Below are 23,993 nucleotides of genomic sequence, written 5' to 3'. Positions count from 1 at the left end.
AAGTAGGACTTGCGTTTTTGGTCTTCGTATGTAATGTATATTATATACACATTGACTCGAGGCGTTTGTTACTTAATTATTCAATAACAATAAGAACAAAAATAATACCTAATCACAGCATAATAATAGACGCCTCAACAATATGCCCGTTGTAATGTAATATAATAATGTCATAATATAGATTAGTTTTAGAAAGTTATCGGTATGGTTTCGATAGAGCGCCCCTTGGGGTTACCCCGTGAGGCTAATACGAACAAGGTGTAATATAATAGAGTAGATAGGTAATATAGTACACCTATATAGCTGATAATATAATGTACTGCAGGTGTATATTGTGGTGTAGGTACTGTAAAACAAAATCAAAATTGTTTTTCCGTTTCATTGCCCATTATCAGAATTCCGAAACGTTTCCCCGTTAGGTAGGTACTTCAATAGTTTAATTTAACTCGATTTGTGAGCTTTTGTTTATAATAATCCGTCGAGCCTGTGTAGTGGAGGAGAGGTGGAGTACCTACATATTTCTCCTGTTAAAAATGGTATGCATTGTTGTGTCCATTCCGGGTTGTTGTTTACACCGCGGCGGCGTGTGGCGGTGTTATAATCAAGGTGAACCCGACGTCGACGGCAGCGTCGCGGCGACGACAACTTCCTAGTAATATCTCTCCGTACAACCATTAGACCTTCAACTCTGGAGCATCTCTTCCTGGTGTTCAGACAAGAATAGATTCGCGAGAGAAAAAAAAATCCGATCAATTTGTACTCGTTTAATAGAAGAAAAACGGAATAATTGATATTTTTCACTAGCAATATATTCAGAAACTACGCGTGACTCACTTGGCAAAATGTAGGTACTATACGTATTATGTTGTGTAACTATTATACTTTTATACTTTGTGACGAGCTGTTTTTATACCTATTATATTGCCAATATATAAACGTAGGAATATATAATTGATTAACTCACTTAACTTATAACCAGGATTTGTTCAAAAAATTAAATGTATTCATGCGTACTTGATAACAATAACGAAATTAACGGATTTTGACGAAAATGCATACACCGATTATAGGTACACAATGAACTAGAATTCACCAACTTTAGAAATACGTAACTTTAAATAACGTAATATCTCTTCCAGTAACTCATCACTATTCAAACAACGACTTGGCTCTTTTTTATGTACACCTAGAAGATATATTATTTTAGGTAGGCGTCTATCTATAATATATATGTATAATGCATTACCTATATGTTACGTCTGTAATAACTTCACAACTCTCTCCTACATACAAGTATACAACACCACCCATTCCCGCAGTTGTTTTATATTTCCAGTGGAATATCAATGATCGTTTTTTATTCGTATCATCTGTTACTCACAGGTTTAACCCGTGAACACAATATCATTATAATTCTTATAGGTATATTATAATATATGTATATGTGTATAATATGTATATTATTTATGCAACCGAGATGGTTTACCCGAAGCATAGCTCTAAATAAAATTCAAAACTTGTCGTTTCATCAAATTTCTGTATACGCCGTTTTTAGTTATCTTTGTCCGCAGTTATCACGTTACACGAAACATTATTTTCAGTCTAAATAACTACTGTGTTTCTCTAATGTTTCTCATCCGTGTCTACAGTCCAAACAAAACTAACACCGATTGTCGGCATTGTTTCTTCTACCTGTTTATACCGCGTTACCTACATACAATTTGTTTACAATTTGTGCACCCTTTTATCACAAACAACTTCTTATCTAGGTATATCATCCATACTCGTTCTCTTTCGTCTTGTTATCTGGGATATAGGTAAAAGTAGTATATAGTTGTGGTAAAACATTTGTACAGGTTGCATACTTTTATCGTATATATGCGTTATGCGATAAATTCTAGTTGTGTTCTAGCGCGATTCGGTTGTTTTCGGAATTCTCTACCTCAATACCAACCGACAATTGGTAACCAAGTCACTATCACTGATCCACAGGTACCCCTAACATACGTATATAAATGCTATCACCGGTCGTAAACTCTCGGGCCTGTAATCGCGTGAGTGTTGCTGTACGTTGGTGGCAACTGCAGTTTCGTACGCGGCGATGACGACTTGCGCACTGGACGAAAAATGCATCAATTTTGCACAATTACGATGACGCTAGGTGTTACGTTTATCCGGAGGCACGACCTTCGGTCCTCGACGATGGATACGTGCGAAGAGCCGGCAAACCCGAAGAAAGTAAAAGCGGAACTCGGCGGTGGTTCTGCACGCGCTTTCTTTCTTATTATTATACACAAGCTATTATATTATTATATGTTCATAACTATCGTGGCGCACTCACTTTTCTCCTCCGCGACTGGGCCAAGGCGAATGGCCTTGACCGTAAATCGTGTGCATAATAATAATATATATGCCGCATTCGCATTCGCACTGGCGCTCACCCGCAGTCTTCGGGCCACTACTGGCCACATCGCAAACGCATCTCTCTCTCTCTCTCTCTGAGTGACAATCGATCAATCAATATTATTTACTGCAGCAGCTAATGCAGTAGTTGAACACAACAACAGAGCACTCGTCTGAGAATCAAAAATCTCCGCCCATGATAATAGTAGTGTCGCATCATACATCGTATACAATAATAACATACAACATAATCGTCAAGCAATTTGACGCGTGTTTTCACTTGGTCCCGCTTACCTCCACCTTGTCATCCTGCAGGCGAATAACGCGCTACTGTTATTGTAATTTCGAGTTTTTTTCTTTTCTTTCCGAATATATTCTCTCCTTGTACGTACATATCATTACTGCACGTGACGGCTGCGGCGGCGGCGGTGGCGTTCAAGTCTCCGAACACCGTGACCGGCCGGCGGCGGCTGCGGAGATGGCAACGTCGCAACAACCGCTCGCTAGGCGAGTACATAATATGCACACAATCGTCGTCCGCCTCCCCGCTTAATGGAATAATATATTATTACATAGCAGCCGCGTCGCGCGCGTGCGCGTAGCCGCAACGCTGCCGCTTAATTGCGTAAGCGGCGTGTATCCATCGTTCGTGGTGACTTCGGCAGTGGTGTTGTTCTCAAGGCCACACGCCTTCGAGATCGTATTTGTGTATGCGAGTGCTTATAATATACAACTACAAAAATCGGTCACCTCCTTATCTCCCTCCGTCTCGTTCCCAACATTCGAGTGCACCGTACATGTATAATACTGTATTATGATAATATCGAACTTTATTGAATAATAATTGTGATATTTGCAGTGTGTTAGCAATAATTGTCTTATTCCATCTCTACGACTATCGATTATAAGCTCGTCGCCGCCAAAGACCCTCTTCTTATAGATATCATATCATATATTATATACTATTGTCGTCCCATGAATACGCTCGTAAACATTTCGCCGCGATCGGTTTTTAACGAGCTCCGCGATAACGTACGACCGTAGAAATTCCGCTAAGAGCGCCGAGACAATATGTTGACCGGCGGGACAATATCGACCGGTGGCATAATCGGACGTCGACAACGAAGGCGACTATAATAATACGACGACGGGTAGAATAATAATAATAATAATAACGATAACAGCGGCTTGGAGGGAATAGAAACGGAATCGAACTTACGATATACCACTTTAATTCTGGAGACTCGGGTTAAATAACTCGACGGATTTCGATAACGATCTTGAAAAAAGGAAAGCTGAGCTTTAATCAAAATAAGTCCAACTTATGGGCGTCTGGGCGACAAAACAATGTGTATTGTATACATAAATCCTTTGGCAGCGATTCGTTATCCTTAAGATAGCTCTAGTATATACACATATACCTTTGCTCTGCCAGGGTTAGGGTATATTAAACAAACTGGGTTATTCCCTATAGTCCTCAATCGATTCCATCCATTGATGGATCGCCGCTGCATCAGCGGTGGTGGTGACGACGACGACGAAGACGTTATTTCGTAACTTACGCAATGTGCGCTTGTAATTATTTTCGTTTTAACGCCCAATCTCGATATGTATCCACTAAAATTACGTTTTGAAATCGCGCGCATATCCTTACGCAATGTAGCCGTGGCGCAATGCTCACAAATTCACCACACGCACGTGCATGCGTATTATAACATTATTATTATTCGATATGTGTATATAATATTGTTGGCAGATTCGATCGGAAATACGCTTTTTCGCCCCTGCAGTATACAACACGTAATTATATTATAATATTGTTGGTCTTATTTTGATCAGCCGACCGGATTTTATAATTTATATTTCCAAGAGCATAATATACCTAACATGTATAATGTATATATAGTACATTCAATATTTTATATATAATATTTTGACTTTCCTTCCAAATATATAGCGTGCGGCGTCGGTTGGCATGCTGAGGATAGAGCTCAGGTATCGCGGTGGAAACTTATCAGTTATCACGATCGTAATATTATAATCGATTGAGGACGACCATATGTTTTATTATCACTATCGGTGGTCGCGTATTATGTATTATTATTATTATTACCCGCCGTGTGTATCTATAATTCTTTTTTCGTTACTCTCATGCGTCATAACCTGCGCTATAACCGGTTTGTGTTTACGGCAACCATACCAGCATTTGTTTTTTCTACCGAGATCTGTGCGACGGCGCGTAATTATTAAATGTATTATCATTATATTATTTTACATTAATAAAAAAAAACAACGTATAATAGATGTAGCTGGTAGGTGCAAAATATAACAATAACAAAATCAGCATCATCGTCGTTGTGTATATACAACTTAAATAATGGTACAACGACGTGTGCGCGTCAGCGAATAGGATTTTATAATATATTGTCCGCAAAAATGTGTGTATTTTTTCTTTCGTTCACTGCTGGCCACGGCGTAATAATATTTGTCGACGGCTAAAAGTCGTTTTCGTCCCCCCACCCGCCATCCCTCTCCGTCGAATGTTTATGACTTGTACAACACAATATTATTATGTACACGCACGCGCGCGTAGGAATTATTGTTGTGCGTATACAGTTCGGTGTAAATATTGTAATATTTTAAAATTGAGTTTTGTTTTCGGGCGTAAAGGTAATACCAATAATGAAATACTCAGCGTTGGTATATGGCTGGTGCAGGGTCCAACGAGCGTGTGACGATATATTATTATATTATTATTGTTTATTGCACATAATGATCGCAGCATGTACGGCGGGATGTATGTAGACAGTTTATTTTTCTTTTGAATTCGAAACCACTGACCCATTTCTATTTCGCGTCGTTAAGAAACTGTCTCGACGGTCAAAATATAACCGTCAACAATATATCATTTTATATCAAGCAATACATGGATACACTCTGCAGAGAGTTTTTTTATACATTTTCGAACCATTTGTAACAATAACGATAACGACGGTAAAAAACTATATTATTCGGTGTTCTTCGTACAAACGCGCGTGTACAGAGTCATAGTCATGGTACCTACATACTAGCACGACAACAACGATGATGATAATAAATAATAAAATATTAAAATATATATATAGTATAACATATAGAATGACTATGCAATACGGTCGCCGCCGTTGGATTCGTCGTTACGCCGGGCGGCGTCCCTCTTCTACCGTCGTCGTATGTAACGCGTTCCGTAGTCGTCTCGCGTATAATAATAGTAATAATATAATATGTCGGTTTGGTCTTTGGTAATAACTTTAATAATAGGAGGTACTTTTTATTTTTTATTTTTTTTCACTATCATTATTGTTCTCCCGTCGTACAGACGTGGCGGGGAAACCTGTGCGATGAGAACCATTGTTGACTAAAAACACACACTCGTAGGTATAAATATATATACATAATATACTTTATGCATATATATTATTGTAAATGTAGTCTACACACTTATCCTCCACCGAGTATGTATATTATAATAATATTCAATATTCATATCTGCACGATCATCTTCTCGGCCGCGGCTACTCAAGTATACCCAAAGATCCTCTTCGACGTGTGATGATCATAATATTATTGTAATCTTTGTAGTGCAATTTTGATCGCGCTTCTGCTCCCAATAATTAGTCGTTTTCTGTTTTCGTATTTAAATTCTGTACTACACGCTTATAATATGATCTCCCCCCAACTCCAGACTGGCATCAGGGTTGAACAGTGATATTAGTTGGAATTCGATATTACATTACATACGATCACTTAATTTATTATATTCAATCAAATTTCGACGACGCACACTTGACGGCTGGGCGCCGCTTTTTGGCGAACGTGTTCGTAAATCTTCGCCACCGGCAATACCTGCACCCCTCCATGCTGTCTATATCGGACAGGATTTCCGTCGTCCTTTTCTCATTTAGGTCTGTGCTGTCGCCGCCGGTTATGGGTGGTGTAATCGCGTTCCATTGTTTTTGCGCTCTTACGATGTTGTGAAACAAATTATTTGATTATTATAATCGCGCCACGGCGACGACGATATATTATATATATATACAATAATATGCATTTACCAATATATAATACCGTAACAATTAATTATAGTCGCCAAAAGCTTTACCTACATTATAATAGGTATATAGGTTGGGAAGTTGGAGAGTTAAAATATTTTATGTTATATTACTTCTTGGGTAGTGCAGGAGAGGGTTTACTCTACGTTCTTATTTAATAACAATTTATTGTACATTTATTGTACCTATTAATAAGATTAATTAGCCATTTTATTTTGAGCCAAAACTATTAGCTTATACATTTGTTATGCAAATATTTTTGAAGCGAGTAAAAACATAATCAATATGAAAACAAAAATTCCATTTCACAACCAAGATCATGGCAAGTACCCCCTGACAGTCTATATTATACAGGCCTTCGGCTCGTCATTTAATTATGACCTGTGTTTCTTGATGGTATTGTGTACCTGTAACATATTGATATATAGTAATAATATTTAAAAATATATCATTTAGATCGTATATTATATAATGCCTATAATTTAACGTAGTTGAACTATATGGGACTAATGGTATGTCGTGTTGTTTTTCAGCCGTCCGAGCGGACAGGATGCGAGGAGGCCGAAATAAATTCGGGCCCATGTACAAACGGGACAGGGCGAGAAAGTTGCAGATGATGCGTCAGCGACAGATGGCCGTGCAGACGTTGCGCGGCGGCGTGGTAACGTCGGCCGGGGCCAACAACCACCACCAATTCGCCATGTTGGCCGGCGACGCGGTCACGCTAGGCCAGTACCCCGGATCCACCATCTCGTCCTCGGTGTCCAGTTTGCACATCAAACAGGAAATTCAGATTCCCCAGGTGAGATGCCGTTCGCGGTTTTCATAGTATACTATATTATCGTGTTTACGGTTCGGAAACGTACGAGAAAAAAATGTAACCAACACAAACAACGACGATTATTTATTCTCCAGTCGGCGATGACCGTCTCTGCGGTATACAATAATATTGTATATCATAAATCACGATTTTTAAACGTACGTGCGGCTGTATATTATATAGGAAGCGCATACAATAATAATTTATAGCATACCCGCCCCTATGTGCAATAACAACTGCGCCGACGAGATCAGTTTTTTTTATTAAATTTACCTACATAGGTACATCGTTTCCAATATTGCGCCACTGTGGCGACCATCGCACGCACATAATAATATTATAATCGACATTCGACTTTTCTGTTTTCAAACCGTTGTACGCCCGACGGTGAGCTTCATATAAAAGAAAATAATTATATGTTATTGTCTCCGAGTTCCAATAATAATAACGGTGTGTGGTGTACCTGCATCGAAACCGTTTTCCCACCGGACGAATACATATCATAATAATAAAACAATGTTATATATTATATTTGCGTGGGTAACTTTTCGCGTTAATCAATTTCACATAATATAATATAACGCGCAGCGTTCGTCCGTCGTTATTTGTGACGGCCGCGGTGTACTGTTTGTCCTACACGATCGCGTAGGCTCATCAAAATGTGCGTAGTTGTGTAAACTGGTACGAAATAGAAACTCGACACCCCCATATTATGTCTGCATTATATGCTCGCAGTGAGCCAAAATCGCCCGTCTCGTGGGTTTCGATATTTTATCGACTTTGGCCGATGAGCGGCGAGTGATTTGCGCTGGGCTATGTTCGGACACTATTTGTATTTTGTAGCCCCCGAGTGATGGCAACTTTTCGTGCCAACCTATGTGTGTGTGTGTGTATTGTTAGCGTTTGTATTAGAGTGACTTGACCTATTATCAAACTTATAAAGTTTTGTCTTAACTTTAAGTTTTATAATAGGCCAATTCAATCGAATACTAAAGTTATAAGAACACAAATTGGTTGTGCTAAACGTACATTTGCTATGTTGCGTCGCGTTGGTCAGAGACAGCAAAAAAATTTAGTTCGCCGACATCCTTTCAAACAAAATGTGCATCCCATGACTCAGAAAACCATAGATTAAATTATGTGGTTTATTATAATTTATAAAACGTTTTTCTCAAACAGGTGTCTTCGTTGACGTCCTCGCCCGACTCATCTCCAAGCCCGATCGCTGTGGCTCTGGGCCAGGCTGGACTCGGTTCCCTGACCACGGGCGCCGGTGGTACCACTTGCGTGGTCAACCAACACTCACAAATGACGCTGCAAATTGTGGCTTCGGCTAACGGCAACAACAATAACAACAACACTAGCAGCAGTAACAACAACAGCACGGGCGTGACCAACATGACCGGCGCAAACGGTGGAGTCCCACCGTCACAACACCAGCAACATCACCAACAGGCACAACAGCAACAACAGCAACAACAGCAACAGCAACAACAGTCGGCGGGACCAGCCTCGTCCTTGTTGTCCGTAAACAAAATGTGGTCGCCACCGTCGTCGCCGAAGAACTACCTGTTGTCCGCTCACCAGCAGCAACAGCAGCAACACCACGTGCCACAGCAGCAACAGCAGCAGCAACAACAGCAACAGCAGCAACAACAGATGGTGGTGGATGGCGGCGGTAGCTCGTCGACCGCCGCGACCGCCAACGGTGGCGGCAGCGGTGTCAAAGGTATGTCGCCCATGATCCGGGACTTTGTGCAGGGACTGGACGACCGGGAGTGGCAGAGCTCGCTTTTCGGTCTGTTGCAAAACCAGACGTACAACCAGTGCGAAGTCGATCTGTTCGAACTCATGTGCAAGGTCCTCGACCAAAATCTATTCTCGCAAGTGGACTGGGCGCGGAACTCGGTGTTCTTCAAAGATTTGAAGGTAACGATTATAATATTATTATTTTTGTTTTTTATCATTTTAACTAGACTATAGCAATTAGACGTAATATTATATTATTATAAATATTCTTGAGTAAGACATATAATATAATGTATAGATTACATAAAGTTATAAATAGTAACATTAATTGAAAAAGTATACTGTTGTAGAGAATACAAAGCAAGATTAAATGATACGTAATAATAGGTATATAGATTTTTTATGTTGTGTTTTGATTTATGTGTTTGGGTTTCTATTAATTGGCTGATAAGGTGTGTTTCCGATAAGAATTATATGAGTTTAGAAATATACCAAGTTTAATGTTTTAGCTAGATTTTTGGATATTCTGAATTTTCTACTCCCCTTGACATAGATTTTACATTATCTATATAGAGCCGAGTTCAGCTAGGGACTACGAGATGGGCCTTGTAGATTTAAGTAAGACAAAACCCTATCCCTTACCTGTCGATGGGTGGTGAGCTGACGATGCTCGCGTATACCCCCATCATACACATACGTACATAGTATTAATAAAATATTTTAATAAAAGTCGCAAGACGGGCGATGTACGCAATGTGCGCAATTTACGGACGCGAAAACCTATATATAGATGGTTGTATTTAATAATATGATAATAATATTAATATTGTATGTACGATATCGTGTGTACACGCGCGCGCGTGATCGGTCCATTATACGAAAACAGCGGTAGACCGATCGTTTCGCGGTGGTTCGGGTTGGGTGCAAGTATGATTGTGGGTGGGCGGGGTGGTGGAGAGTGGGTATACGAACATAAAAAAATGAGGCCAAGTTCACCGCCGCCGCCGCCGCCGTACACACGCGCAAGCACTCAGCAAGTCGCCGTCGTTGTTGTGTACGCAACGCACTCGCACTCACAGTTGCGCGGCGGCCAGCCAGCGCGCGTTTTTGCGCAATTGCGGCGTTCAGAAAGCCCAACGACTCGAAACCGATTGTGTGTGTGTGTGTGTGTGAATGTCTCTGAGTGTGTGTGTATAGAACAATGCCGTCGACGCCGTGCGTGCGATTTTTTTTCGTATTTATTATTTAATTACGAATGAAATGATATATTATTATATTATGGCCGCCGAAAAACGAGTTGGCCGCAACGACTATATTATTATTATTGTATTATCGTTGTATCGTAACAGGTACATATTATATTATATTATATTGTATCGCGTGGTGCGTGCGACGGGGCAGCCCGGGAATGCGCGCGACACGCGAAATCCCGTGGGATTTGAGTATTTTTTGTCTACTGTGAATTAAAAAATTATAATAATAACCGTTACGGCAATCGCATTTAATATTTTATAATAATAATACTAAAATTAAGAAACGAGAGAATAAACAGCGACGCGTATATTATAGCAAGCAAGTGGCGCGCGTTGTTGTGCATCATCGTAATAATAATAATCATAACATAATGCTATGCACACGCGTACCTATACCGTAGTACGACGACGACGTTTTTTAATTGCTCTCGGCGGCGGCGGCGGCGACGACGATCGTTTAAAAATACGAAAAAAAGCTATAACATTATAAATATACAGTACGAGCACTGTGCAGCGAGTAGCGCATGGCGCTCGGCCGCCGCACCGTTGGCCCGGCACAAAGACAACCGACGGTCGCGGCACCGGCCCCGTGTATTGTTGTGTGTGGTAGTCGCGCGGCAGTCGTCCCGGGGGCCCGATTTAGGGGGTCGGCTGTGACGGCGTCCTCGGCGGTGGTGGTGTGCTCGCCGTCCGTCCGTTCCCTCCGCTTCGCCATCGCCGCCGCCGCCGCCACCTTTTGACGATGCTCATTATGTGTCGGCGTTGCCGTTTCGCCGCCGACGTCGTTGATAAAATACTTTATTATTATTATTATTATTATTATTATTATTATTATGCGTTTAATCGAGTCGGAATGACGACGGCGTCGCCCGCGACCGTACTCATAATAATATTATTATTATTTATTATGCATAATATAATATTATATTGTTTAGGTGTGGCGATGGTACTTGTGTGGTTCGCAAAATGCGATAGTAGAGTACGAATGAACGATCTCTCGCAAATCCGAAGTAAAATACGGTTTTCGTGCGATTTTAAATTTGTCCATACTGTGCTAAAGTTTTACAATAATTGAAAATATGTTTTAATATTATAATAATATACCTCGTTTTCGATACGATCGGCACGATACCGACGACGACGGTTATTGGGAATTCGGTTACACATTTCGTTTTGTATTCGTTCGCCGGTATATATTTAATACAAATAATAATCACATTGGTGTGTGTGTTTGTGTTTTTTCTGGGTCATATCGGTGTTGCGGTGGAGGTATTCGCGCGGGGGTGACGTATATAGATGGCCGGAAAGGAGCGCCCCCGCACGAAAGTTCGACCGTTGAGGCCACCCGCGCGATAAACCCGCCAGCCTGTAGTGTTCTTTCCCTAGTTTTTAAATATAGTTTTCATTTTTTTTCCCGATACTTTCGATTGTTATCGAAACGTTTACCAACAGAATATATAGGTTTCAATAAATAATATTTTCTCGAACTTTAGGGTTTAATACTGATATTCATTTTGTGGCCGTAACGACTATGGATTAAATTTTTTTTTTAATTTTATTGACCTATAATGTTGTGGTTTAGTTTAAAAATCTAAAGTAGTCGAACGACATATTTTTAAGCTATAGACACTACTTGTGTATATTATTTTGCTGAGACTCGAAAGTTCTATATATCGTTCATATTTTTGTGGACAAGACAACAATACATTCCGATTGTGTTTCAGTCGATCGTACCTGTATTTGATTAGTTATTATTTATTCATAATATTATGCTTAATAAAATGTACACAATAATAACACATTTTATAGTATGTATGTGAATGTCGACTACGACAACATTAAAAAATGAACGTTTTCAATAAATATAATAATAATGGTTTAGCGTTGCGCGTTCAGCTTTATAGTCAGTCACGTTTTTCGTTATGAGAATTTTTCTTTTTAATTCTATATTATACGATATCTATTGATTTGAAATCGATATTTCTGTTGTTCGCGTTCTATGCTCGGATCATCAAATAATATACTCAAACAGACATAAAAAGTGGACCGGACGGATACGCCGTACTCGCGTGTGCTTCGATATCATTGTACAACGGGCAACTCCCATTAGATACATGTATACTGATGTACGTATTATTATAACATTACACGACTGTTGTTCAGCACACGTTAAACGACGAAGCGAAAAGTTTGCATTACGCCCGTGACACATATATTTCGGAATATATTTATATTCATGGCTCGGTTTCGGTTTTTTTTTTGTTATATATAATACGCGCGTACGTTGAACATAATACAATATATTATGCGCTCTGCAAAACGGTTAAAAATCCAAAACGTGTTCTAAGCACAATATAATGTACATAAACAATGTTTTATTTTAATTGAAAGAATGCCGAAAGTATAATATTATTGTTTACTTCACGAAAATGCACATAGAATTTTTTTTGGAGAATTTCTAAAATAAAATAAAATAAAAATATATAAATGCATATTGTAAACAACGTGCAAGAACCAAGGTCAAGAGTCTCGCACATTGTGATTGAAAATAAAAAATAACTTTCGTTTCTGAAAATTCAAAACTGGTATTACTATATTATAAGATATGTAATATATTATTATTGTAATATTGTTATAGGAGCCTCTCGAAGGAATAGTGTTTTTGAAACGAAATTAATTTACTGGTCGGATGATATTTCTTGTTTACATCTTACGTAACAGTTTATATAAATACATACAACGCTATAAATTTTATGTAATTTTATTTTGGATGTCACACCAGACTGTTAACAATAATATTTTCGAAACCACCGGTAGCGTGTGACTGTATCTCTACATCGTTCTCTATAATATCCCCATATAGTTTTTCATTTTTATAGATGTGCAGACTATGTGTACGTCTTATACATCTTATGTAATAGGTTTTTATTTTTAGAAACCATGACGCTATCGTACAAATCACGTGTAAAAAATATGGGTTTTTAGTTTTACTCCAAGTACCTATAGTCGCTGTACCTTTATAATATGTTTTAATATTTTAACCGTGGAATAACGATTATCGAGTACATTATATTTATGCTGCCGTGTCATAATGATATATAATCGTGTTATTATAGTTGTATAATGAGTCGGTTTTTTTTTAACATGAAAAACTTTTTTTAATTTTTTTCGGCCAAAGGTCGGCTTCCCCTGTGGTGTGCAGAAAGGGAGAAATAGTAGACGCCCCGTCTCTGGGGAGTTTTCCGCCGAGAATCCGGAACGCGTGGCGGCCATCAAAGCGACGAAAAAATAATATTATATTATGTTCTATATAATTCTATGTTGTACATGTATATAGTATAATATGTAATAATAACACTGTGTCGTAAGCTAGTAGTCGAGGGGAGGAGGTCTAGTAGCATTAAGCCATCGCGTAGGCTACATCGGCGGGGGTTAAACGTTCGTGGAGGGGTGTCTGCAACTAGGTTAATTTGGTTGTGTACGGTAGGTCATGGTCAGGCCAGGGATCGATCATACGTTGGCGCGGGGTGGAAGGGACATACGTCATCGCATTTGCGCGCGTGCGCGCACGCGGGTCCGTGTGTGTGTAGGTCGCCCAAGACGCCTGTTCTCCTCTAGTCCTCTGTCGTGTCCTATTTACGATGTACGATGCTATTATTATAAACGCTTCGGTGTTTCACTCGGCAGGGTGTGAACATAATATTATATTTGCCAGTTCGACGTATTTCGGTCGATGAATTTTTATTTCCGTCGTTATAATATTATTATTGTTTTTAGTGTGAAAACCTTTTCTTCTTCTCATCGCGTAGTTATTTTTTCCATCCGCAAAAGGCTTCGCTTATTGTTCGGTCGTCTATAGTTTGCGCGCCAAATAAAGGCGAGGTGATACCATATAATACGACACACACCCCGCACGTGCGATACCGATAACTAGAACAAAGTCACCGCCGCCGTCCTGTTTCGATGACCTATTTTTCGGGGTTGCCAAAAGAACAAAACCGAAAATTTTACGATCTGTCTCGGCGTTGAATGTCGATGTGAAAACTCGTCAGTCCCGGCCAATTAAATGTGTATTATTTGCCTACGTGTTGCCGTGTCGGGTCTTATAATATTATTGTCATATTGTGTTCGTCTTCACGGTGACGGAGTTTATTCTCTCCGATATCGTCACATACGTGGTACACACCTCTCGCTCTGCGTTATATTATACTTGAATGTTATAACTTATAACGCACTCGCCGGGTTCATTGTTTTCTGCGACAAACCGCGGGTTAAGAACACTTGTGTGTGTGTATATTTATACTTAGAAATAACAATAATAGAAAAACGCGTGTACACGCTGTTTTTAGTGTAAATTTTTTGAGTGTCGTGAACTGAATGCCAATTTTTGTCACCTTGAAATCATGTTCTCCTGACTAAACATCGGTGAACAATATTAAGAGGGGTGGGGGAAATCACACACATGCACACACACTGCACGCGGAAGTGTCAAAAAAAACTAACACATAATATCAACATCACGCTGGACACTGACTCCGTTCCATACACAGGCAACTGCCACTATTGTAGTGCATTATTTTTTACCCAAGTTCATCGGCCCGAGATTTGTTTAGTATTTCATTAAACGCGTGTTATTATTATTGGTATTATTATTATTGTTATTATTATTATTATTATTATTATTATTATTATTATTATTATTATTAGTTATTGCCCGCGTGTGTGTGATGGTGCCCTTGTGTCGCGTCGTACAAGCGACGAAGGCGACGCGGCGCCCATCAGACGACACGTGGGCTTGGGATTTGTTCGTTTTCCCACCCTTTGGTACACAACATATTATTATATAATAATTATAATATTGCAATTCCGAGTTGTTGTATAGACCGCAACACGACGGCGTCATGTTTTCGCTGTACACAATAAAATATGTATATCATAAACCTATTCACTTGTTTTCTATACAGGATGTTCTTTCCGTGATATTTATTTAATAAATATTATAAATAATACGTGATACAGTGGAAAAGATTTTATTTTCTTAGTTTTATCAAAATCTAGTGTCGCCGATGTGACTCTTGCTCAATAAATCGTCCACACCTGTGTTAATCTATAGTGTATAGTATAACGCACATATAGGTAGGTACCTACTTATTGTGCTGATGTGCACAGATTGTGAATTTATTGCCTTAACAAATAATCAAAGATATTTTATCATTCGACATGATGTAAACGAACGGGTACGTGCGCTGAATAATCTTCGAGGCGATTTTTGTCTTTTGCACCATTATTCAGTCCTCGGATTTCCGCAGTGAAAACGAAACGAGAAAGACACCTGTAGTGTTATTTTGTTATTGAAACAAAAATATACGATATTAACTGTCTAATATACAGACGTTTTGTTGCTATAAATGTAAACTGTTATAAACGGTTTGTTGATTACACAATTACAATTTTTTTTATTTCACAGATACCTACATAATATTATAATAATATTGTATACAACGTTCAAGCGTTGTGCAACAGTTGATCAAACTGATTGTTTCTTGATTTTACAGACTCGTATAGTATAATCTTCATTAAGTCTTGAATAATGTATAAACATTAAATAAAATACTCAGGGCCACCCACCTGTAGTTGATGGTGGTATGTGCCTGGGGGAGAGGGTTGTTATAACGAATCTACTTCAAACCTTGTTTCCTATATTTAGCCACATATTAGGCCACGATTTGAGAATAGGCCGTGGGCATCGTGCTTAAACTTTTCCGTGACCGACTCATTAACAGAAGAATTAGCCTGTAAATATCACAATCATGTTTCGTACTGTGCATCACGTCACGACCCAGCGTAAAAAGGTGTTGACACGTACATTCCTATATATCGTACAACCGGTTGTTCGATAAGTCTTGTAATTATTATCAAAGTGATCAAACACTGACGTACAGTCGAGACGTGCACTTTTTTCCCGGTACAGCTGCTGCATTTGGTGCATGCAGTTATTGTCGTCGATGATGATGATGCTCAGAGATTATTCTTGACGTATATAACAACACAATATTATATAGGTGCAGTGCATTCTGCTGCAGCTGGGAGTTTTCTTGACGTCATTACAAAAAAGTAAAATATTAGTTATTAAAATGACGTCACTTGCTCGTTTCGCGTTCGGTAAGTTTCGATACATTTTATAATGTGTGAAACACATACTACTTCTATATAATATGGGACCAAAATATTTATATGTCGACGACGACGACGACGACGACGACAACGACGACGACAACGATGCACACTATGTAATACGCGTCCGTATATGATATCGCAATTTCAGTGATAATAAAAAAAAAGTAAATAAAAAACTATATTATTATGTAGGTATAACGCGCGTAGGTAACGATAATAAAACTCACTCCCATGTTACGTCGTCGTTGTTTTGTATTATTATTATTATTATTATTGTACATATTTTGGCGTGTATCCAGTACGCCACATGTCAAGTGTCCCATTTTTACGATTACAAGGTTCTAGTGGATTAATAAAATCAGCGGGAACGCGTTTTGATGATATATTATTGTGCCTAATATATAACAACGCCTATGTGTAACGTATACCTATATAATATTATAAATAGACATGGTGGCCAACCCTAAATAATGAAAAAAAAATAGTAGTAGTAATAACGATGACGGTAATGATTAGGCATGCTGCACCGCAGGTCCCGATGATAATATTACGCATCGTACGTTCCCGTCCTGCCGACGAAGTACTTCGCTTTTTACTGTCGACGGCGTTGTTTTTCTTGCGGCGGCGTATCGGATTTTCCACGCGCTCGCATAAGTGAAATCGACGGCATTGGCCTTGAGCCTCAAGGTCTATCCTGTGGTGAAAGCGGAAAACGCAGATGAGACAGAGTGTAAAAAAAAATTAAGACCCACGTAATAACGCGCGTATCGCTACTGTATTTTAGTTATTTTTAAAACATTTTTTTTCTTCTTTTCGGATTTTCGACCGACCGCGACGACAATTACAACTACTGACACACAGTAAATCGGGTAGAATAATAATTGTTCCAAGACGCACTCGCGGCGCATTGTAGAATTAGTATGGATGCGGTTGTTTTGTTATTGTCATTGTTATTGTTGTTGTGGTTGTTGTTGTAGGTAGTAATACTAATATAATATAGGTACTAGGTAGTTATTTCGTTGTGGTGGTTGTTGTTGTTGTTGTTGTTGTTGTTGAGGTGGTAGAGCTAGCAGTTACTATTAAGTAGTAGGTAATGGTAATCGTCGTCGTCGTGCGTACGTCTCGGACTCGGACGAGAATATAAAAACGAAATTACCGTCCGACCGAAAACGAGTGCACGCAGTCGTTACGGATTTACACATTATATGGTATATACCTTACCTGTATTATACCTATTATTATTATATCATTATTATTATTATTATTATTATACAGTGTAGATGTATGCCTCTATATATGTAAGTGTAGTACACCTCTATATACGGCGCAACCACCGCCGCCGTCACAGACTCTTCTTTCACTTTTCAAGGTCTTACGATTCGTTACGCGTAAATGCTGCAAGTAGGTCCGATCATAATATTATACGCTCCGATCGCGCGATGTGCCGTGAATATAATATGTATATGTATACAATATATTTTTATACGCTTGTAATGATATTGTTGTACTATGCGAAGAGAATATCCGTGGCGATGGACGCGGGGGGACGGGAATTTATATAAATTAAATCCTACGCCGTGCAACCCGCGCCATCGTAGTAATCGTGGTTACCCAACAAGACACGCTGCCCTGGTATAAACCCATCCCCATGTATATATTCAACCCTTCCGTGGGTAACGTCTCTCGCCAAGAGTATAAACTGAACTCCGTTTCTGCTATCTAATTAATTCCAAAATGCTGTGGTTAAGTACATATTATTATTATCATGATATTAGGTATAACCATACTATACGCATAATATTATATATATTATTTAGTCACTGTCATTCCCCAAACTTACGTGCGTGTTACTGTATTGATGACACGAAATTATAACATAATGTATTATTTTAGGTATTACGAGTAATGAGTATAATATATATTAATACCGTATTAAGCTAGTATGTATAATATTATAGTGTCGTCTTCGTCGTCGAAGGGTTTAATTATAAATTAAAATTACTGATATTGTTTGGCTGTCTTATATATTTTATAAGCTATAGTGAATAATGCTTTGTGAATCCGATTTTTACTAAACATTTGTTTCCCTGCCGTTGCACAGGTAGACGACCAGATGAAACTGTTGCAGCACTCGTGGTCCGACATGCTGGTGCTAGACCACATCCACCAGCACATGCACAACAACCTGGCCAACGAGATCATGTTGCACAACGGGCAAAAGTTTGATCTACTCGCTCTCGGTCTGCTTGGCGTCACCACGATGGCTGACTGTTTCGCCCAGGTCATCGACAGGTTACAGGAGCTCAAGTTTGACGTCGGTGATTACATTTGCCTAAAGTTCCTGCTACTGTTGAACCCTGGTAAGTCGTCGTTTTATGGGAGACTTACACCCCCCGACCATCGTATATACAGAGCTCATCTGGACTATTTAATGATTAAATTTACGAAACAATCTGCTATAACTATGGCTGTTAAATTCTCCAGTCTACGCATCCTATATACCGCAAGAATGACTACGGTTTTTAACGGTTCTGTATTTGTTTATGTTTTCTATTGCAGACGTCAAAGGGATCGGCAACAGTAAACACGTTCACGAAGGTCACGAACAAGTATTGAAGGCTTTGTTGGACTATTGCATCACAGCCAACTCTCAAGTACAGGTAAACGAGATTGAAATAATATCATTATCGTTTAACATATAAATTGCTTTTAATGACCAGCCAATATCTAACGTCCCGATTTCGCTTCGTTTTTACAGGACAAATTTACCAAATTGTTGTCCGTGCTGCCCGAAATCCATCACATAGCCACCAGAGGCGAGGAGAGTCTGTACTTGAAGCACTGTAGCGGCGGCGCTCCCACGCAGACGTTGCTCATGGAGATGCTGCACGCCAAGCGAAAATAACACAAATCACACAATACACACATACACACCACTCACCACCAAAATATTATATATTTTATAACAATAATAGCGTATACTGTTGTTGTTATTATTATTATAATAATGATAATATATTACTAATATTATTATTATTATTTTATTTAAAATATATATATTTAGATGACCACACACAACACACCATCACCACCACCTCCCCGTACACACACACACACTCACACCCACAACGTCAAATCGACATCATCTGCAATGCGAAGAACAGACGCCACACTCACGCACTCCTCGCACTCGTTCACACGTAAGAGACACGTACATATTAAATTATTATTATTAGTTCGACCATCACAGGAATCACAATATTATTAAATTAATATCACCCAGATTGATGATGATAGTAATGATTTACAGCTCTAGCTATCCGTCGGGCGGGTGGCTCGAGTTTAACCTGTTTTATATTTCATCTCTCGTCGGCCCCGTTACTGGTCATCAGTGACGCGAACGTGTGTTATTTATTTGATATTTTATAATAATATAATATGATAATAGTTGATAACATTAATCCACGAACCCGTCCGGTGTCAAGGGGGACTTGTCTCGATATTTCGCATCGTTACACGCAGTGGTCGTGTTTTTACTACGCCGCGCTCGCGTAATATGCTAGCGACCGTCATATTACTCATATTATTAATAATAATAATAATAATAATATACGATGTTGTATAATATACAACACCGCCTACCTAATAATAATGTCAATAATACATCGCCAATTAGGCCGGTGATGTTTTCCCACATCGAGACATGGATTACATGGACAAGACTCCTAATCGTGTCATTTATAGCGAAATGAAGTCGTAGTGATCTGCCTACTACCTATCTAATAATAATACGTGTTTATCGCACTGTTATTGTTTTTTATGTTTGTAATTTTTTTTTCTATCGAGACGATATTTCGCTACATGACGCCGATACGGACGGATATAACGAAACGATTCCATATCTATGACATCCGTTGATAGTCACCCGTCAATTTTTATTTTCCAACTTAACCGTGTATTATATTGCTTATTATTGCTGCCCGTTTTGAAGTGCTTAACCCCAATTTTTTATTGTTTCAGGGTTGGCCAAATATTTTAAAAGACAGACCTCGTCAACGTCTATTTGAGCGACAGCCACGTTACCATGACAACTAAATAAGTTTTGAGTCATTACAGAGTTACCAACTGATCTCGTCGACAGCGTCATTACACACGTACGCGATGTTGGTCAAAACTACTCGTACACACCACATTCACCGATGTACACAACATACACCAATACACACACATACACAAATACACACCACATAATTATTAATATTATTTATTATTAATTATTTAACTTATGTTTTTTTTATATATATATAAATGTAAGAAAAGTAATCCTTCCGATGACTAATGAAATAAGAGTGCACAAGTGCTCCCTAAAAATCCGTTTATTATTATTATTATTATTATTATTATTATTAATAACTATATTATATGTTATGTTTATATAGTGCATATTATATATTAGAGCATAATGCGTATGTATACATATATTTTTATTATGAGCTATATAGTTTGTATATATATTATGATGATTTTAATGCTTAGCTTAGGAATTTAATGTTTGGTTACCAAATCTCAAAAGGCCAGTAAAAGGAGATGTGCTCAAGGTTTAAAAATGTTAAAAAAAGATTATATTATTTACAATATAATACAAGCCGTTCAGTTCCTACACACTGTTCCAATTAAATAAGATATTAATCCGCTATGTTCGGTTTTCTTCTTCTTTTTAATAATTGCAGACATTTTGTTCATGAAAGAGATATATGAGTGAGAACTATATGCAAAGAGAGAATGATCACAATAAATGTGTGACAATATTGCTGTTCACAGTATTTGTGTGTTTTATTGTAAATTGTATTTTTATTACAAAATATTGTAACTTAATGATTTGAACCAATTTACTATATCCGCACACTAATATTTTGTTTCTTTACGACGATTTGTGTAAAAAATATTGTAAGTACATATACATATTTATTTATGTATGTAGTATTTTTAAATATCAATTGAATAAAAACGATTAACTACCATTGCCTCCAAAACAAGAGTACAAAATATTTTTCTAAAACCAATTCGTTATCTTTGTTAACCCCATTAGTTTTAGTTTTACCTTTCAAATTTTTTTTTGTTTTTTTGGGATATTTGGGCATAAAATCACTGATTCGGCATTCGTTTTTTGGATCTTGTTTAAAAAAAAAACATTCCGTCTAAATAAATTAAATTGAAAAACAAATACCTAAAAATGTTTTATTTTATTTTTTCTCCTTGTAGTAGGTGATGGACAAGTTAGCGTTCGCCTTATTATATTTTATTTCCTCTACAAGTATAATATTATCATTGTGTTATTATCATATAACATATTATTATAGATTCATAGTTGTTTAGATTTAGAGATTTATTTATTTATGCGTGTATACATAGATTTATGGCATATATTATTATTATTATTATTATTATTATATACCTTTGTGGTTCATAATGTTAGGTGTTAAAAATATTTATTTTAAAACAAATAATATTGTCGTTAAAAAAAACAATTTTATGAAACACAAGAATGATTGTATGAAACTATGAGTTACCGTTAATTTTTTTTTTTTGTAAGTAATATTACTATGTACTTGCTCATTGTTTTTCTTTTTCTTATCTTTTCTTTTTCCTTTTTTTTTATTCGTCATTTATGCTTGTATTGTTCGTTTGGTTTGTCATAAGCGTGCGCACACGATATTCAGACATCTCAATATTATTTGATTGTACAATTTTTCACACGGACTTACCGTTCGATGTGTGTGTGTGTGTTACCGCGTTTGCATTGACGCTTCTCTGCCTCTGTCTTCCTTAACATACGCGCTCGGAGCAGTGCGGTAACACTGCAAGTCTCTGTCAGTTTATGTTTTGTTAAAATATATTTATATCGAGAGAAGAGGGGAAAAAATGTTTGAATTTCGACCAAAGTACTACAATGTTTCCAAACATATAATATTCTATGATACTATGTAACTAATTTTTTTTCTCGAAAACTAATAGTTTAAAAAACGATTTAATCATAATTATTAAAAAAAAAAAAGCGTCCAGGGTTTTCGTATGAATTCGTGATCAAACATTGTGATTGAATATTTTTTAAATAAAATATATAATGTTATTAATAATAATACATATATAAATATATATTTTGGAAGTATATTTCTTAATCTATTTTAAAAGGAAAATACGTTTTATTTTTTGAGATAATGAAATATTTAAGTTTTTATTATGGTTTTAACACTGTTGGTTCTTTTGTTCTCCATCATTATTATTATTATTATCATTATTATTATTATTATATTATTATTAATATTACTATTATATATTTGGCATCATTATTATTATTATTATCATTATTGTATAATTATATTTTGACCCTCCCTTAAGGTTTTTTTTCAACGTTTAACCGCGCTTAGAATATAAGCTATGTATTTTTATTTTTTATCCCTTAGCATCGTATTAGTTATTAAATGAACATTTTATTATGTATATGTATATTATAATAAGTTACGAGAACACGAAAAATAAAACATAGATTATGTTTCTCGTTGCTTCGGAATACAATTAAACACATATTTTTTAAAAAATATGAAAAAAAATCCTGTTACCTCAATAAATTCGTTGCGTTTGTACCATATAATATATATATATATTATATTATATTATATTATAAATAACATAATTTATATATAAATATAATTTAAGCTAATAATATAATTATTATTAAATAAAAAAAAAATATAATAAATACCATGTTATTAAGTGTTTTGTGTTTGTATTATCTATTTTTGATGTAAATATAGATTTACGTTTAATTTTATTATTTATGCGATATTTTTTTTTTCATTCAAGAACACTTTATTTGTCTCGTTAAGACGTTATTATTATTTTTTTTAACGAAATTAAAAATAATTTACACGGATAATTAATGGTACAAAATTGTGGTCGAGAATGTTTCTAAAACCTGTTACCAGCGTATTATTTTTATTCGTATTATGTGTATTGATCTTAAAATATAATGTTTATTGATTATATTTGAATTTTTTATTTTATTTTATTTTCATGTATTAAAATACATAATATTCTGAACGGTATCGAGTATAGTATAGTGGTATAATATTAGGTAGGTGTAATTAGGATAAGCTAAATATCGTTATTGTTGAGAGTTGGATTCGGAGAGAGTAGATTTTTAAGTATACTAGTTCTAGAGTGGGTGGGGGGAGAGATAAGCCAAGGACATTTTTTTTCTCTCGCGCTAATATTATATCATATTTTTGTCTGTTAAGAGTTTATTATTATCACGATGATGAATGTTATTTTAATTGTTTTATATACCACCTAATATCTAAAAGCTCGTTAGTCCGTCCGTTTTCTTTCAAACCACTGTCGTTTCAGAACCAGCACCATAATAATAATAATGTGGAATAATATGTGCAATCGATGATACCAATTACCAGCTTCATGTGTGCACACACATGTTATTAGTAT

At 37.1% G+C, this 23,993-nt stretch overlaps 1 protein-coding gene and 1 long non-coding RNA gene across 3 annotated transcripts in view; both read left to right on the top strand.

The window, feature by feature from the left end:
* LOC111031966 (nuclear hormone receptor FTZ-F1) overlaps positions 1–19,493 on the top strand; it is a 63,747-nt gene extending 44,254 nt beyond the window's left edge. For both annotated transcript variants that reach the window (XM_022312116.1, XM_022312115.1), the window contains 5 exons: positions 7,028–7,296; positions 8,494–9,243; positions 18,595–18,853; positions 19,053–19,153; positions 19,252–19,493. In XM_022312116.1, the coding sequence (XP_022167808.1) occupies positions 7,028–7,296; positions 8,494–9,243; positions 18,595–18,853; positions 19,053–19,153; positions 19,252–19,398 (1,526 nt within the window). In that variant the 3' untranslated portion in view covers positions 19,399–19,493. The remainder of the gene's footprint in view (positions 1–7,027; positions 7,297–8,493; positions 9,244–18,594; positions 18,854–19,052; positions 19,154–19,251) is intronic.
* A 26-nt stretch (positions 19,494–19,519) lies between these two features.
* LOC111031965 lies at positions 19,520–21,683 on the top strand. The gene is made up of 2 exons (XR_002604266.1): positions 19,520–19,693; positions 20,514–21,683. It is a non-coding gene; the product is annotated as an uncharacterized LOC111031965 (long non-coding RNA).
* The last annotated feature ends 2,310 nt before the right edge of the window (positions 21,684–23,993 follow it).

This window comes from Myzus persicae, unplaced genomic scaffold, assembly GCF_001856785.1.
Source record: "Myzus persicae strain clone G006 unplaced genomic scaffold, MPER_G0061.0, whole genome shotgun sequence".
In the NCBI taxonomy this organism is placed as follows: Eukaryota; Metazoa; Arthropoda; class Insecta; order Hemiptera; family Aphididae; genus Myzus; species Myzus persicae.
The sequence above is the reverse complement of the archived record's forward strand: the minus strand, read 5'-3'. Positions and strand labels throughout refer to the sequence as shown.